At 35.2% G+C, this 16,411-nt stretch overlaps 1 protein-coding gene across 1 annotated transcript; it reads left to right on the top strand.

Moving 5' to 3' along the window:
- The first annotated feature begins 1,468 nt into the window (after positions 1–1,468).
- On the top strand, positions 1,469–1,855 carry LOC107181190 (60S ribosomal protein L28-like). The gene is made up of 2 exons (XM_015544822.1): positions 1,469–1,611; positions 1,714–1,855. Exons 1-2 carry the CDS (start codon positions 1,469–1,471, stop codon positions 1,853–1,855), a joined length of 285 nt encoding a protein of 94 aa, XP_015400308.1.
- The last annotated feature ends 14,556 nt before the right edge of the window (positions 1,856–16,411 follow it).

The following is a 16,411-nucleotide window of genomic DNA, read 5'->3' as shown; positions in this document are numbered from 1 at the left end:
AAACCTCTTTTTATGAAAGCAGGGAAGAGATATTTATTTCTCCTACCAGCTAAGGTTACTACTTCAAGTGTAATCCCATATCTTTCCGAGGTATTAAAGTGTATGGACTACTATTATTTTATTTTGCTAAGAAATTATGCAATTGTTATAAATAAAATGAATAAAAGACAAACATTTGGTAAAAGGAATCTAATTCATGTGAGCTTAAATTCTATTAGAGAAACTTTTTCTTGCCTTTTTTTTTACCCCACTAGCTACACAGTAAAGATCATTTGTTACCTTAAAGTGGAAGGCTCCAGAGACAGCTTCTTATGAATACTTCTTGAAAGATCTTTGAGGTCAAAAAAGTGATTTAACCTCAGAGATCAGACTCAAATTCTGTAGAGTGCAGAAAAAGAAAAATATAATTTAATTTCTAGGACATTCAGCAGCTAGGGATTTCAACAGCTATAGGCCAACACATGATTTGTGTTGTAATAACCAGTCATGACAGCCAAATATTTTTTGAACTATGTTTAAAAGTGCTTCATACAAAATCTTTTAAATTATGCTTGGTAGCTTCTTTTGTAGCAATTATGGTACACACACAAACTCACATACTCATGACTCAAAAATCTAAAAAAAAAAAAAGATGAGGTATGGTTAAATGGATGTCCACAATAAATAGAATATGTGTTTGACAATTAGAAAAGTAGACAGCAAGAAATCGCAGTTACATTTATACAATTCTTCCTAATTCTTGCTACTGGTTCAGGTCTTGACATTATCCTTCATTTATAAGACTAACATTATTTTATTGCAAATGGACAGTTTACATTGTACACATTTAAGGACTACCTCCTAGTTGCTATTGTGGAAATTCTGAATATTGGCCTGCATATAATGTATATTTATTGATGCGCCAAGAAATTTTCAATTTGATTCCAAATAGTAAAAGTGAAAAATGTGTTTGCTTCAGTGAATTTATATTTTGGCTTTTAGCAACAATTAGGCACATAAATGCTTGGTTATATACACATAAAAGTGAAATTGAAATAAAATGTTCATTTCTTCAAAAAATTAAATATATCTGCTTGCTAGGAACCAGACGATATGTCAATATTCAATTTACTCTACATAAGAATATTAGTAACTGTTCTTTTATTATTTTTTGTGACAAAAACTTCTGCTAGCAAGTGGCTATAAATGAGACAGCGACCAATGATTTACAAAACTCAGGAGTCTTCAAGTTTCTTAATGGTACAATAAGAAAATCAGAAGATATCAAATGGTTTACTCAGACGTTTTAAGCTACCGAAATGCCAAAATCCTTTCCTCAATAACTACCTTTAGTGGAACTCTTACATCTAAAATACCCTAGCTTTAGGGCACCATGAAATAGAATATGTAAAACAGGGATTAGATGATTTTGAAGATTACTTACCGCTCAAGTTCTATTTTGCCTCTTACTTAAAAAGTCTGCGCATCAATGCAGAACAGCCCCAGCTTTCTAGTCAAGAGGAACAAGCAGACATATAAGCACCACACCCCAAAACCTGAAGGCTCGCAACCTCTTCCGCTAAAACGAGCCGATTCCCAGGAAGACTGTGGGCATGGAGCAATGGGCCCAAGGTAAAGATGTAGCAGTGGTCATGAAGAAGTGATCCGGCCAGCGAAACCTATCACCTGCTATGTGCGGACCACCAACCACGAGAATGCCTTCGCCCCTTTCAGCCGCATCAAGCACGTGATCTGCAAGAACAACTACTGCCCAGATCTGCGCTTGGCTGCCATTCACAGAGCCAGCACCATCCTGCACAGACAGGATCCTGTGATGGTGAAGAGGCAGCAGTTAGCGCCACCAAGAGCACCCTGAGTACCACTCCCTTCTAAAGCAATACAGATGGATACATATTTAATGGGTTAATATTAATAATAATCAAAAGGGTTAGCTAGTATTTATCTGTAAACAAAAAGATGAAAAATATGCAAATTACAGCATTAGTTGTAAATGTGTGGGGAAAAATACCAGTAGTTCCTATTCAATAGGGGAAAAAAGAAACCCGTGGGATGTAATGCACAAGCCCCCTAATATTAAGTTTAAAAAACACCAATGAAAAATGAAAACAAAATAGAACAAAACAAAAAAATCAATACCGGGAAGACAGGAAAACTGAATGGCAGGTCATCGAACTCACCAAGTTCCATGATATTTCGCCATGGTGTGTTTTAATGCCTGCCAATGACCGTATTTTTGTTTGTTTGTTAAATGGAAGTTTACTAACTCTCAACCTAGGGAACATATAAACAAGAAATAAAAGTTGTTTTAGAAAAGGGTTTTCATGAGACATTATCGCAAGCCCCAGATTAGAGACAAAGATAGAGTAGTCTCCCTTGTAATTGGGGTGTACCAAACTTATTCCATGGCCCTAGTGCTAAATAAGATTCCGGGCACTTCTAAGGTGAGATTTAATCTAGTGTAAACTTTATTTATGTGCCTCTGTAGTATAAAGAATGAGAACCACACAAGGTACCTAAAACATTGGGTTCACAGACAATTTTATTTTTAGTTTTTGTTTTGGTGTAGGGAAAAACTTTTGTATAAGACGTCTGTGTTGCCTCACCAAACTCTGCCCCTGGAATTTGTAAGCACGAAGCATCTTCTCAAGATCGCAGTACATTAAAAGTGACTCTTCAGCTCCCCTTTTTCTGTACCTTGTCAGTAAAGAAATGTTGAAACTTCTGAGAGGGACAACATCGAGTGGAGGCAACATGTCTTTATAGTAAAGATACACAGATTTTATTGCACATACCGAAGTAGTGTTAGGATATATGTAGTGAAGCTTCCCTTGCCACTATACCCTATTCTGGAGGCTGTTCCACAGAAAATCCCATTATGGTTTTGACATGCTTCAAGACATTCAAGATAAAATGTTTAACAATGCTTTTTAAAAATCTTTAAATATGCATAAAACCTTCTTTTATTGCCATTATGGATATGCATGTGTACATCCACATATGTATGGCATGTGCACATACACATACATACACATATACACATGTATGTGTATATTTAGTTGAGTGACAATTCACAAGTTTGCAGGGAACATGATATGTATGAAAATTCATAGCCAGGAGGCAAGTTCATTGGCGACAGCAGTTTATATACAGTTCACATTAATTCCGTCTTTAAGTATCTCCCGGAGACTCTTTTATTATCTCATGACATCACTTCTTTCAAACTGATCCTTAGGGATTTAGAGTCTCAATTCCCACAAACATTTGAAAGAATTAGAGAAAAATTCTGAAGGACATGAAAAATCAATCTAGTTCTGTAGGAATCAAAATACTAGAATACAATTTAAATGTTTTAAAATGAGGAGTACTTGGGGCACCTGGGTGGCTCAGTTGGCTAAGCGTCCAACTTCAGCTCAGGTCATGATCTCACAGTTCGTGAGTTTGAGCCCCGCATCGGGCTCTGTGCTGACAGCTCAGAGCCTGGAGCCTGCTTCAGATTCTGTGTCTCCCTCTGTCTCTGCCCCTCCCCACTCATGCTCTGTCTCTCTGTCTTAAAAATAAATAAAACATTAAAAAAATAAAAAATAAAATGTGGAGTACTGTGTGGCTCAAGTCAGTTAAGCCTCCTATTCCTGATTTTGGCTCAAGTCATGATCTCATGGCATGGGGCTCTGTGCTTACAGCGAAGAGCCTGCCTGGGATTCTCTCTCTCTGCACCTCCTCTGCTCGTGTGCACATGTGCTCTCTCTCTCTCTCTTTCAAAAATAAATAACATTAAAAATATAAAGATTTTAAAATAGAGTTATGTTTCCAAAAGTACATTATATAGATATCATAATTTTTTTCTGAAAATAAAAGAGAATCTGTACAAAGAAATAAATTAAAAATGAAAAGCAAAATCATGAAAATTATTGAAATGTTATTTGGATAGATAGATGATAGATTAGATAGATAGATAGATAGATAGATAGATAGATAAGCATACAGACATAGATGGGTAGATACAGATGTATAGATATATTTTCTATAAAATTCATGGTTCAATGGAACCATGTTGGATAAAATGTAATAGGTATTCACACAGCAGGCACTTTGAAGAGAGTTTCCATTTGGAATCTTACAACATTCTGTTTCATACCAACATTCTCTCTTTTAGGTAACTGAAAGTACATTTTATTTTTCTTAATCTGGCTAACATTTTGGCTCATTTAAACATTTTAGGGACAATAAAAAAAGGATGAAGACAGTAACATGGTTGTCTCTAATATGTGAAAGAAATCATCAGATTGAAACTATATTCTTTATCTCAGAACATAGAAATAAAAATAAAAGTATTTTCTGCCTCTGATCTCTTGCAGGTGTACCAGCCCTGTGTTTTCATCATCATCTTAACACGAAAAGTTTCTTTTTCTGTGAAAAGGATAACAAACTCTTTACAGAGATGATGTATTTTCACCTTAGAAGATTCAGATAGATACATGATTTTCTTCCTAGTGGTTGAAATTGTTTCATTTTTTAAAGCCATAAAATTTCATAGGGCTTGTAGGAAATGGCAATTCGATTCAGGACTAATCTGTGAGTTCTTAGAAAAATATATTTTTCTTTGTGAATACTTATGGAATAAAAATTGATAGCTATGGACAGATCTCTTTGCTTTACTGTTAAAAAGCAGTGTGACATGTCTTGACAGGCAAGAGAGAGTTAAGATGATAGGGATTACCTGTTTCAGGAAAATGAATGTAATTTAAAACTACATGTGCTGTTCTCCTGACTTGAAAAGATTAAAAAAGCATTAGCAAGATTTTAAAAAGTATTCCTGACCCTCCAAAATTTTTCTTTATTCTTCTTTTCAAATACCATTTTAAATGCAGTTTTTATATATTATATGGCATTCCCTTAATAGTATCTTTAATATCTTCAGTTATTCAAGACATTCTATTTAGAAGTTTCATTTGTTCTGAGAAAAGCATATTCCATGCCAATAAATTAGTACAAACAAAATGCAGATCATAGTCTTGTGTTTTATAATCTAGCCTCATATTGCCTAGTACATCAACAATTTGCAACATCTATATAAATTCCTGTTTGTGGAGCTCCTGGGTGCCTCAGTCAAACATCTGACTCTTCCTTTCAGTTCAGGTCATGATCTCATGATTTGTGACATCAAGCCCTTGTGTCAGGCTCCACACTGACAGGCCTTGCCTGCTTGCAATTCTCTCTCTCCATCTCTCTCTGCCCCTCCCCCACTTGCTCTTTTTCCCTTTGCCTTGAAATTAATAAACTTTAATAAAATAAAATAAATGCCTGAAAGGGTTTAAATCTTATTTTACAGTTTTAAAATCACTATCCTTTTAAATCTCATTTTTGTTTTATATAACAATTTTTGAGAACTGATAAGGCGGGCACTACTATTCCTATTTTAAAGATGGGAGTGCTTGTCTACTTGCATATGCAAATCATTCTAGTATGGGAGTTGAAAATACAAGTCAGCTAATTAATATTTGCAAAAGTTTGCATGACCTTGAGGAAGAGACAAAAATAAATTTAATTAATCAAAATGTTAACCAGAAAATCCTCTCCCTAAGACCTTGACTAATATGATGGGGAGGCAGGGAGAGGTATTAGGGAGGTGAAAGAGGCAGGGGTGTGTCTGTGCAGGATCTGAGACCAGAGATTCTTGGTCATGGAGATAAAATGGTAAATGCTGTCTCACAAAGATAAGAGTAACAGGGGATTCTCAAATGCTCTGGGTACCTTCACATAAACTGGACTAAACACACACACACACACACACACACACACACACACACACACACACTTCAGGGCACACTTCATTTCATACATCTGTCACCTGGTTACCTGCTAAAGAAATTTCCTGTGTTGGTATTCTGAGTATAGACGGCCAGCGTAAACAGTTGAGTGCGGACTTCACTGTTGTTGAGCAACACTCCGGGCCATATGTAAGCCTCAGCACTGCCAGGATAGGTCTCCTAGTCATTACTGGCATCTCCACCATTTACTATTTGTATAACAGATGCTGTAACTATAATTTTTGAAGAAAAAAATACTCCTTATTTTTCTAAAAACTCTTATTTTATGTATAATACAAATGACACATGTCTCAAGAGTACAATTTAAAGTCTTGACATAGATATACATGATGAAACTATTACTACCATCAAGGTAATGAAAATTTGCATCCCTTCAGAAGTATATTTGTGTATGAGAAAACTCCGAGCTTTTAGAATGTAGGTGCACAGTTGGAACCCACTCCTCTTGACAGGCAGACTTCGAAGGGCTAAGTTATGCTTTCCTAACTTGCATAATGTTGTTCAGCCACAACAGAATGGAAAGACAGACAGGACTCAGGAAACAGTTCACTTCCAATAAGAACCTATAGAAGACACTGATGACATTTTGAACAAGAAATAATAATAATCAATAATAATAATAAAACATATAAGGGCACCTGGGTCAGTTAAAAAATAAAAATAAATAAAATAAAATAAAATAAATAAAAAAATAATAAAATATATAAGAACATCCAAGTGAATCATAAAACCTGGAAATAATATGTTAAAAATATATTTGTTCCAATAAGTACATAAATTGAGGCTTTTTGGTGCCTGTAAAAATCAAATGGGAAAAGAATCTTGAAGCACTGAGTAAAACTCCTAATTGGGAGATCATGCTGAAAAGATAAGAAAACTAGGGGATAAACACTGTGGACCCATATTGTGAGTGATATTCTTAAAAGAGACAAATTAAATACAATAAAGAGGTAATGATGTCATGAATGACAGAAAATAATTTCCCATTGTGAAAACCTGATCTATGTTGAAAGGATTATCTAGTTTCATACATGATTCATCAAAAAAGACATATGTTGATAAAAATCTTGAATTCTAAGGTTAAAGAGAAATTTCTTACAAATCAGCATCAAGAAAAAAGTTACCTGTGAGGGGAAAAAAACAGACTGGCATTGGACCACTGAGACCACTGAGTGAAAGATAAAAGTCATGGAGAAGAAATCTGGAGAGAAAAGAATCCCAAATCAATCATTCTATAGCGATCTATAATTCAATTTACAAATGAGAAAAAGTAAAAGTATTTTCATAATCCAAAAAAATCCAGTGACATATTACACCTTATCTTTTATTTATTAATTTACTTATTTAGTTGAGAATAGCTATTCTTTTTTTAAATGTTTATTTATTTTTGAGAGAGAGAGAGAGAGGGAGAGTCAGAGCACGGTGGGTGGTGCAGAGAGAGGGGGAAACACAGAATCTGAAGCAGGCTCCCATCTCCCAGCTGTCAGGGCAGAACCCGACAAGGGGCTAGAACTCACAAACCGCGAGATCATGACCTGAGCCGAAGCTGTACGCTTAACCAGCTGAGCCACCCAGGTGCCCCTACACCTTATCTTAACTGAGGAAAATATTTGTGGTATGATTGAAACCATATAAACATTCCAGGATTGAAACTTTGGGAAGGAGAATGCAGAAACAGTGACTGGGAAGATGCTCATGATAAATTCGGATGGAAGCAGAGAGAGGGGGAATGTGTGATTAAATGATAAGAAGTCTTGAGAATGAAGAGATACACTGTTGGAAAAATTCTATTACTAATCTCGACCAGGAGTCAGCAAACCAATCCTGTGCACTTCCTGTTTTTATCAGTAACCTTCTATTGAGACTAAGCCATGCCCCTTCATTTGTGTATTATCCGTGGCTGTTTTCACATCTACTGCAACAGATGTGCATAGTGGTGACAGAAACAGTATACTCCTCAAACCCAGAAATATTTACTCTTTGGCCCTTTACAGAAAAAAAAAAAATTCCCAGCCATGGTCTAGACCTAGAAATAATAAATCTTCTCAGCAAAACCTAAAGCTTGGAGGCAGAGCTTGTTATAGGTAAAGTAATTCTAATGTCTCCTTGATGGAAAGAAGAAGTAGAGAAGTACGTGTATTCCAGATACAATGGCCACATTTTAAATGACTCTCATTCCAAACAAGATAAAGGACAGGGCAGAGGAAGAAACAGTGCATCTTTAAAATAATATTTTCATTTCAGATATTAGTAGAAAATTATGCGTCCATATTGAAAGGGAGGAAAAATAATTTTCCCTCTACCCTTCTGAGTCTTGGCTAAGCACTCTGTAATAAAGGACTGATTAGCAAGAGAAAAACAGATGAGATTGTTAACATGTACTCCTCATGTATATGTGAGAGATACACAGAGGAAAATGAGTGACTCCCTGACATGCATTAGAATTCAGGCTTAAATACCATTCTAATAATAAAAGGGAGAGCAGATGTAGGCCTTTTGGGGGGAGAGTAAGTAATTTTTATGAAAGAAGAATGGGCCCTTAGTAGAATAGCTAGAAGACATGATAGCTTGTGGAAAAGATTATCTAGATGTGGTATATAAACTTCTAGATTGCTCTTCTATGTGGAGTCGTCCTTCCCTGGTTGCTGAAAGTCCTGGGAGGGTATTTATGACAATTGAGTTCCTTTTGTGGGACCTGTCTTTAGGCAGATAAGAGGAATTTAGAGAAAGGTTCTCATTGCATTTTCTGTTGGTCAAGACCTAGAACTCAAAATAATCAATCTATTAAAGTGGTATATTTTGAAGTGGCATGTTCTGAATTCCTATAGTCATATTTTGGGGTGAGACCTTCTGCTACCCTTCAATATAGAGAAAGGTAACAATAGTGCTATGGAAAATAGGTAGACATTACACATTTAAAAATACCCTAATGAATACGAAATTGAAGAAACTAAAAATATATAAAAAAGGTAAGTAAGGAGAATACATAAGAAATACAGTGTACATCCAATGGTAAATAAGTTTAAATTATTAACTGTAACAATTATTGTGAAAAGTTGAAATAAATAAGATCACCCTCTAAAAGATACTCTCAGACTCTCAGACTATATTAAAAAGAATACTACTATGCTATTGATAAGAAAACTTAACCAAATTAACAAATTAAGGATGAAAATAGAAATGATAAATAAGTAACAGGCGAAGGAAAACAAAAGGATGGTCAAATTTGTAGAAACAAATTTATCTCCAACACAGTAAGAGGTCATCTCATACTTACATAATAATTCTTAATGTGAGATCAGTGCTCCTTGTTGTCCTTCATGCCAACTATAAGAAGAGAAAAAGTGTTGCAGGGAGTATGTCCAGAGTTGAAAACATGAGTCCACAAACAAAGTGCAGTTAAGTGAAGGTCCTCATACTCCAGTGGGAATGAGGCCCGGGACTCCAGAATGAAGCTTCTTTTCATTAGGATAATTGCTAACGACTATGTGCATAAAGTCAGCTAAGCAATTGTGTTAATCAATGTAATGGTTTAGCTTTTCAAGGTTGAATTTCAAGTTAATTGGTTTCTATAACACTAAGAAGGGTCCAGTGTGAAGGAAGATCCAGCCCTGGGCAATGTTAATGGCTCTAGGCATTCCTTAGGAAACAGCAGCCTCATTCAGCTGTGTAAACAAGTCCTAAAGGCCTTTCACCTTCTCCAGTCCTTCCCTTTTGAAGTCTTTTCCTTTGATGTTTCTCTCCTGCATCTCCCAGAATTGGAGAAGTATTCCTAGACACTCTTAGGGACTCTGACAGGAGGTAAGACACATTACAATGGAGGTCATGCGGTCACACCCACTGCACAAGAGACCAATGGAGAAGATTTTGTACCCAACATTGTGTCTCCCACTTTATGGAGAATGTGATGCTCTCATGCCTGTATAATGACCTTTATTGGGTGGTCGTTAGGAGATCAAGACCTAGATCTGCTGCCAAGAGAAGTAGAGAGCAGATTAGTCATCATAAATCGGGATTAGTGAAGAGCATTCCAAAAAATAGGGTGGGGCTAAATCACGTAATGATTCTAGGGGAATGGTAAGACTTCTGGTTCTACTTTAAGTGAGCTAAGTAGCCATTGTATGGTTTTGGCAGATACATATATATTACCATGTGATGTTTTAAAACAATCACCCTGGCCGCTTTGTAGAGAGCTAACTATAGGGAGAAGTGCAAAAGGAAGGGAACCAGTGAGAAGGCTTTGGAAGTAGTATAAACTAGGGATGTTGTTGGCTTGAGCCATAGTACTAGCAGTGAAAGAAATGAGAACTGGAAGGATCTGGATGTATTTTGAGTTAGAGGCAACCATAACCGGTATATTGGTGTAAGAGAAAAAGTCAAAGATGTCAATCAAGGGAGATAACAGGTAACAAAACACTAACACAAGATAAAAAAAATTACATGTGTTTCTCCAATGTTTATGTTGGAGAGACTGTTAGACATATTAAAGCAAAGGGAGAGATGATGAAGGAAAATGATAAACCAAGGATGTGTTTAGTAGCATCTCTTAAAAATAGAATTAAGATTTTAAAAAACAGGTGATCTGTCATATTTATTATACAGCATCTATAAATTGGAATTATTGTTAATTAAATGTCATCTAGTTTTTAACTATTTTATTGATTTGTCTTTTAAATAAAAATGAATTTGCCTCGTAGATAGTGTTCACAAAGGATAAAAATCTTGATGTATAACTGCAATCTTTGGATTTATAGGAGAAATCATGGAAATGAATGTGTTTCTTCAAGTGACTTCTATATTGGGAATGATAATGTAATAGCAGATTTATTTGAGGATTTTACATGTAAATTTCCAAAATGCTTTATCAAATGTGGATTTGAACCTCAAAACCTAAGCAGATTACATCCTCACATCTTTCCAAGGGAGCATTTAGATTCAATTCAGAAAACTGTTTTTGCTGGAGCTCTGGGCCCACATCAAAAATCCCTGGCTTAGACCACTGTCCCCGAAACAGCATAGCCTAAGGTTTTCTTAAGCAGAATAATTATAGATACCTAAAATTCATTTATTTATTATGTATAAACCTTTATGATGTAAGCATTATGCTTGTTTATTGGAAACAAAAGCCTTAAAGCATAGCTCTAGCCCTTGGAAAGCTCAGAGACTACCTGTCAGAGACATGAACCATTATGTTTCAGAAGAAAAAAATACTCCTTATGATATTTTTTAAAGTTTGATATCTTGTTCAAAAAAATCCAGCTCAGTATATAACAGCTACATATATTTTCAAGAAAAACAATCTTTAGATTAATGCCAACTTTTTACAGTTTTAATTTTTAAATTACAATCTAAAATATCTGTATTCTATATGTACACTCAAATTTCGTTATATTTTTATCCAATATATACTAATTTGGAGAAGAGAATAATTGACAAATGTTGGTCTTTGAGAGAGGCCCAATAAATAATATCTATTTTTGTTGTGTTTTAAATGGTTAAAAGTATGTTTTCTTCAAATTTATTTACACTAAGGCATTTTCTTTATCTTGATACAAAGCCAGGCAAAGTCCACATGTGCATAAATTAGAGTTGCCACAAATCACTGGAAAAAATTATGCATTACATCATATACCTAGGACATTTTTAGTATTTTTGATTCTGCTACCGTAATGTGAATAAAAAACTTATGGCCATTTGAGATTCAAAATATACCCATTATTACAATACACAATGCATAGGCTTTTTCAATTTCTTGATAAGATCAATAACTTTGCGTCCTATTTAATATATATCATAGGGATATAGAGACACTACTATTTAATTCACTTAATAAACATAAATTTCAGGATTGAATATTATGACACACAAGATCAAAAGTGACAAGAGTTACATGGAAATATCTTGAATAACAAAAGTGGTGGAAAGCATAGGATTGTCAATTAAGGCTACACTGTACATTAGACATCTTGGCAAACATAAAATCCCTCAAATATACAGCCATTGCAAGATAAACCTGTAGTTGAATTTTTCTGTTTTTTCAGCAGGTGCATTAATATGCACTAAAAATTGTATATTGACAGGATGAATGACATCATTTAATATGATTTTATTTTTATTTAATTAAAGTAACAAAATATCCTGGTTTGCATCTCTTTTCTTAGCATAATTCTAATAATCCTCACTTTTATTCTCAAACCTGGCCTGGAATAAAGAAGAAAATACATTATCACCTATATGTAATATATTATATAGCAAAAATTAAAAATTAAAAAAAGGAGAACATAAGAGAGACAGTTTCTTGCCTTTGTTCATTTTCTGTGAATCCTGTGAAGGTTCTTTAGGGCACCTATGCCAAATATTTCATTTAATAAATTAACTCCAAATAATTAGTGGCTGATACCTGGTGGGGGGGGGGAATTCTGAAAGAATTGTTCTTTCTTTATAACACACCCATATAGATGGTATAAATTAAATATTTATAAATCCAAGTTACTAAAATAGGAATACTTCAGCTTCTGGTTAATAATAACGATAGTTTGCTGTGATTAAGGTATTATACTATGTTTCTGAAATTATTTTTCAAAATTTTATAAATGAGAACAGAGTGGAAATTGAAGCTCATATAGCCTTATATAACCAAAATTAATATAGTTATTAAATGGTAACAGTAAGATTTGAAATCTGACTCTAGAGATTGATCACTATGACATAAAATGCCATCTTTACAGATTATTCCTGTGCAGACCCTGTGCTAGAGAGAACGATGGCCCTCTCAATATGCTCACAGCCTAATCCCCAGACCCTGTGAATATTTTACCTCATATGGCTAAAAGGACGTTGAAACAGTGATTAATAATTCAGTTAAGGATCTGGGGATGGAAAGGTTCCGAATTACATGGCTGGCCTAAGGTATCACAAGGGTCCTTACAGAGGGGAAATAGGAGAGTCAGAGACAGACATAGAAATGTGACAACAGAAGCTAACTTGATAGGAAGAGAGAGACAGAGGGAGGGAGAGAGATGGAGAAAGGGAGGAAGGGAGGAAGGGAGGGAGAGAGAATCTGAAATTAAAGTCACCAAATTGTTGCAGTGGTAATTTTATAGGGATAGGATTTTCACTAATATTCTTTTACTACCTTTTTGGATGAATTTGGTAATTAGTAAATTTTCTCTCATGATTATTTTTTTTCATGTAAGATAAATTATTTTTAAATGGAGAATGATTACTATTGGTTTCTTTACTCAGAAGATCTGCTAATTATAACTAAGGGTGTACTTATAATTGAGGAATGTGATGAGATAATATTTAACCACACTAAAGACTTCAACATTCTTGTGCTCATGACACTTGGTCCTTTTAGAAATATGCTGCCTTTTCCCAGTTGGAGGTCTCACAGTTAATAAACAAACTAAAATAATATCTTCTTTCCTCAACTCCTAAAGTGAGATCATCAAAAAGATGTTAGGAATTAATTTACAGCTTTAAAATGTACAGGGGCACCCGGATGGCTCAGTCAGTTAAGTGTCCAGCTTTGGATCAGGTCATGGTCTCACATTTGTGACACGGAGCCTAGCACTGGGTTCTCTGCTGTCAGCGTGGAGTCTGCTTCAGAGCCTCTGCCTCCCTCTCTCTCTGCCCCTCCTCCCCTCTCTCCCACTCTTTCTCTCTCAAAAGTAAATAAAAACATTTTTAAAAATAATATATACATTGCCTCTAAAAGTGCATTTCTACAAAATAGTTACAGGCAGGCATGAGGCTTCAGCCAATAAGTACAGCAACTTATCTCAGAATGTATTGCTAAAGAATATTGCCACAATAACTCTTAATTTTAAAAATTATACATCATGCTAAATGGAAATAAAATATGCATGCTATGTGTATATGTATGTGCACATTTGAATATATAATATAAATATATACCTACCTATGTATACATGTATGTGTGTATATGCATATATAGACACATATATTCATGAGTATATACATATTCATATATTCATATATACATGCATGTGCATAAACATGTATATCTATATACATGTATACTCATCAAAATATTAAGGATGGTTGTGTCATGTTCATACTACTTGTCTTTGTTGTCTAAATATTTTTTAAAATATGGGTTATCTGTAATTGAAAAAATAGTTATTCTCATTTTCAGTCTGTCAAACTGGATAGAATCTGGGTTTAGGATTTCTAGTAAAGAGGTAATGTAACTATTGAAAAGCCTCCTGTAATTTTTAGGTTGTAAAGTTTCCTTTTTTTAAAAAATTTTTTCAAATTTTTCAAATATTTTTAAGAGACAGAGATAGAGCGTGAGCAGGGGAGGGACAGAGAGAAAGGGAGACACAGAATCTGAAGCAGGCTCCAGGCTCCGAGCTGTCAGCACAGAGCCCGACACGTGGCTCTAACTCAGGAAGTGCAAGATCATGACCTGAGCCAAAGTCAGACACTCAACCGCCTGAGCCACCCAGGCGCCCCAGGTTGTAAAGTTTTCTTAATGTGTATTTCTAATGTAGTCCTCACAGTGACCTCTGTGGGAGGCCTTCTTAAAAGCATGGAGGGATCTGCTGTTTGCCCCCAGGTCCCACATGCAGAGCAATTTGGTCTATAATCCTTCTCTGGGTCCCACACATCTGGTGCCACATTCTGCAACTTTTCTGTAAATCACACTTTGGAAAGCAGTTAAGGAAATGTGAATGTATTTAGTTTAGAATTGAAAAAAAGTCATGATGTTACCCAAAGTATTGAGAATGTTTGGCACAGAGAATGTCTACAGGATCACTGACTTAAAAGGATGATAGTGTGCATAGCTAGAAAGTATTTCAAGTGTAGACCTTCTCTTAACTGAATCAAGATGGGATTAAATGTCCTGCCTCCATGAAAGGGTAACAGGCCAATTTGACAATATAAAATATAAAATATATTTTAAAAAAGTGGTAATAGGCAAATGTGGATTCTGGACTTCATTGTATATTTTGAAGAGTAAATGTTTTATAAGAAGGCACAATTCCTATAGCCAATGAAAATTATTAGGGTGAGCAGTGCAGGAATAGACAGAGAAGAGGTTAATAGCATGAAGACTTGGAAAGGAAGAGAAATATATAGATAGATGATAGATAGATAGATAGATAGATAGATAGATATAGATATATATAGAAAGGCGGGCATTTCAAAGTTTAGTTAGATTCAAGCTAATCACGACGGCTTTCACAATGGAGTTGGTGAAGAGTGCAGAAGTTGCTAATCAAACATGAAATACCAAAGATGAAGCTGAAAGCTGTTCTGAAGGGTGTGGTCCCCAAAGATGTCCATATCTTAATCCCTGGAACCTGAAAATATATGACATTACATCACAAGAGGGACTTTGTGGAGGTAATTTGGGTTATAAATCTAAAAATAGAGAGCTTGTTCTGGGTTATCCAGGTGGGCCCAATCTAATCAGAGGCCAGAGAACTTTCTCCAACTTGGGGCAGCAGAAATACAGCAAATGTGGAATTCATAAATATTCCAAGTGTAGAGGACCACATGCAATGACCAGAAAGGCATCCAAGAGCAGAGGGTAACCTCCCCCCACCCCCGACAGCCAGCCAAATAATGGAGATCTCAGTAATACCCTTTAAGGCACTGGATGTTGGCAATAATCGGAGTCAATGGAATCAGATTCTTTCCAGAGTCTCCTATTAAGAGCCCAGTGGGCAGATATTGACACTTTGTTCCAGTTTTCCTCTTTTACAACCTTAAGGGGAGAAACCAGCAGAACCAATGGGCCAAACAGGACTTCTATGTTACAGAACTGTGAGGTAATAAATATGTGTTGTTTTAAGCCTCTAAGAATGTGTTAATTTGTCACAGCTGCAATAGGAAACTGTATTGCATAATTTGATAGAAATGGATAGGATCCTTATCATAAAGGAACATATTAAAACTGGAGAAGGGTGGTGTGGGTGGGCACAACTTTTGTGTGCGTGTTCATATGTGTATGCACGTGTATAAATAGGACGCATTTAAATGATCACTACAGAGGAGTTTAATTAGAGTATTTAAAATATAATAAGAAAAGGAGTAAAATGAATGATGCATAAAAGTTTGGGTAATGAAAATATTACAGATATTATTAAACTGCCCTTTGATGGAAGCAGTCCTGAAAGGCGGGATGCTGTGTTAACTGATGGACATAGTAAAAGCAAAAGGCCTCATTTGAACAACTTAAAAAAATCTCAGCTACTGCAAGATCATGGCTGATTACCATGAAGAAATCAGAACTGCTGCTCTTCAGACAGAAATGACAAGTATGTGCTTGCATAATGCTAAAATGTGAAAATGACATCTTGAAAGGGGAAAAAATAAAAAAAAATAAGTAAGCCATTTAATTTTCAGAAAACACTACTTTGAAAACTACAGTATTTTTGCCCTCTTAACTACATTTAGAATTCAATACACAACGATATTCTTTCCCTATATCAATTGCATTGTAAACTATAGTTAGGGCTGTATTATTCAACTAAATTTTTAATTTTGTATTATTTCATATGTCTTATTGATTTCAAAATGATTCCTCAAATGGCCTCTCTTCCAGTTTT

The sequence above is a fragment of the Panthera tigris genome, chromosome A1 (genome assembly GCF_018350195.1).
Source record: "Panthera tigris isolate Pti1 chromosome A1, P.tigris_Pti1_mat1.1, whole genome shotgun sequence".
In the NCBI taxonomy this organism is placed as follows: Eukaryota; Metazoa; Chordata; class Mammalia; order Carnivora; family Felidae; genus Panthera; species Panthera tigris.
This window is presented reverse-complemented; position numbering and strand designations above follow the sequence as displayed.

Excerpts from the sequence above, each read along its gene's own strand:
- LOC107181190 (XM_015544822.1), top strand. The coding sequence starts at position 1,469 with ATGCAGAACAGCCCCAGCTTTCTAGTCAAGAGGAACAAGCAGACATAT. Across the intron at positions 1,612-1,713 it reads CATGGAGCAATGGGCCCAAG|CCGCATCAAGCACGTGATCT; the intron begins GTAAAGATGTAG and ends CGCCCCTTTCAG.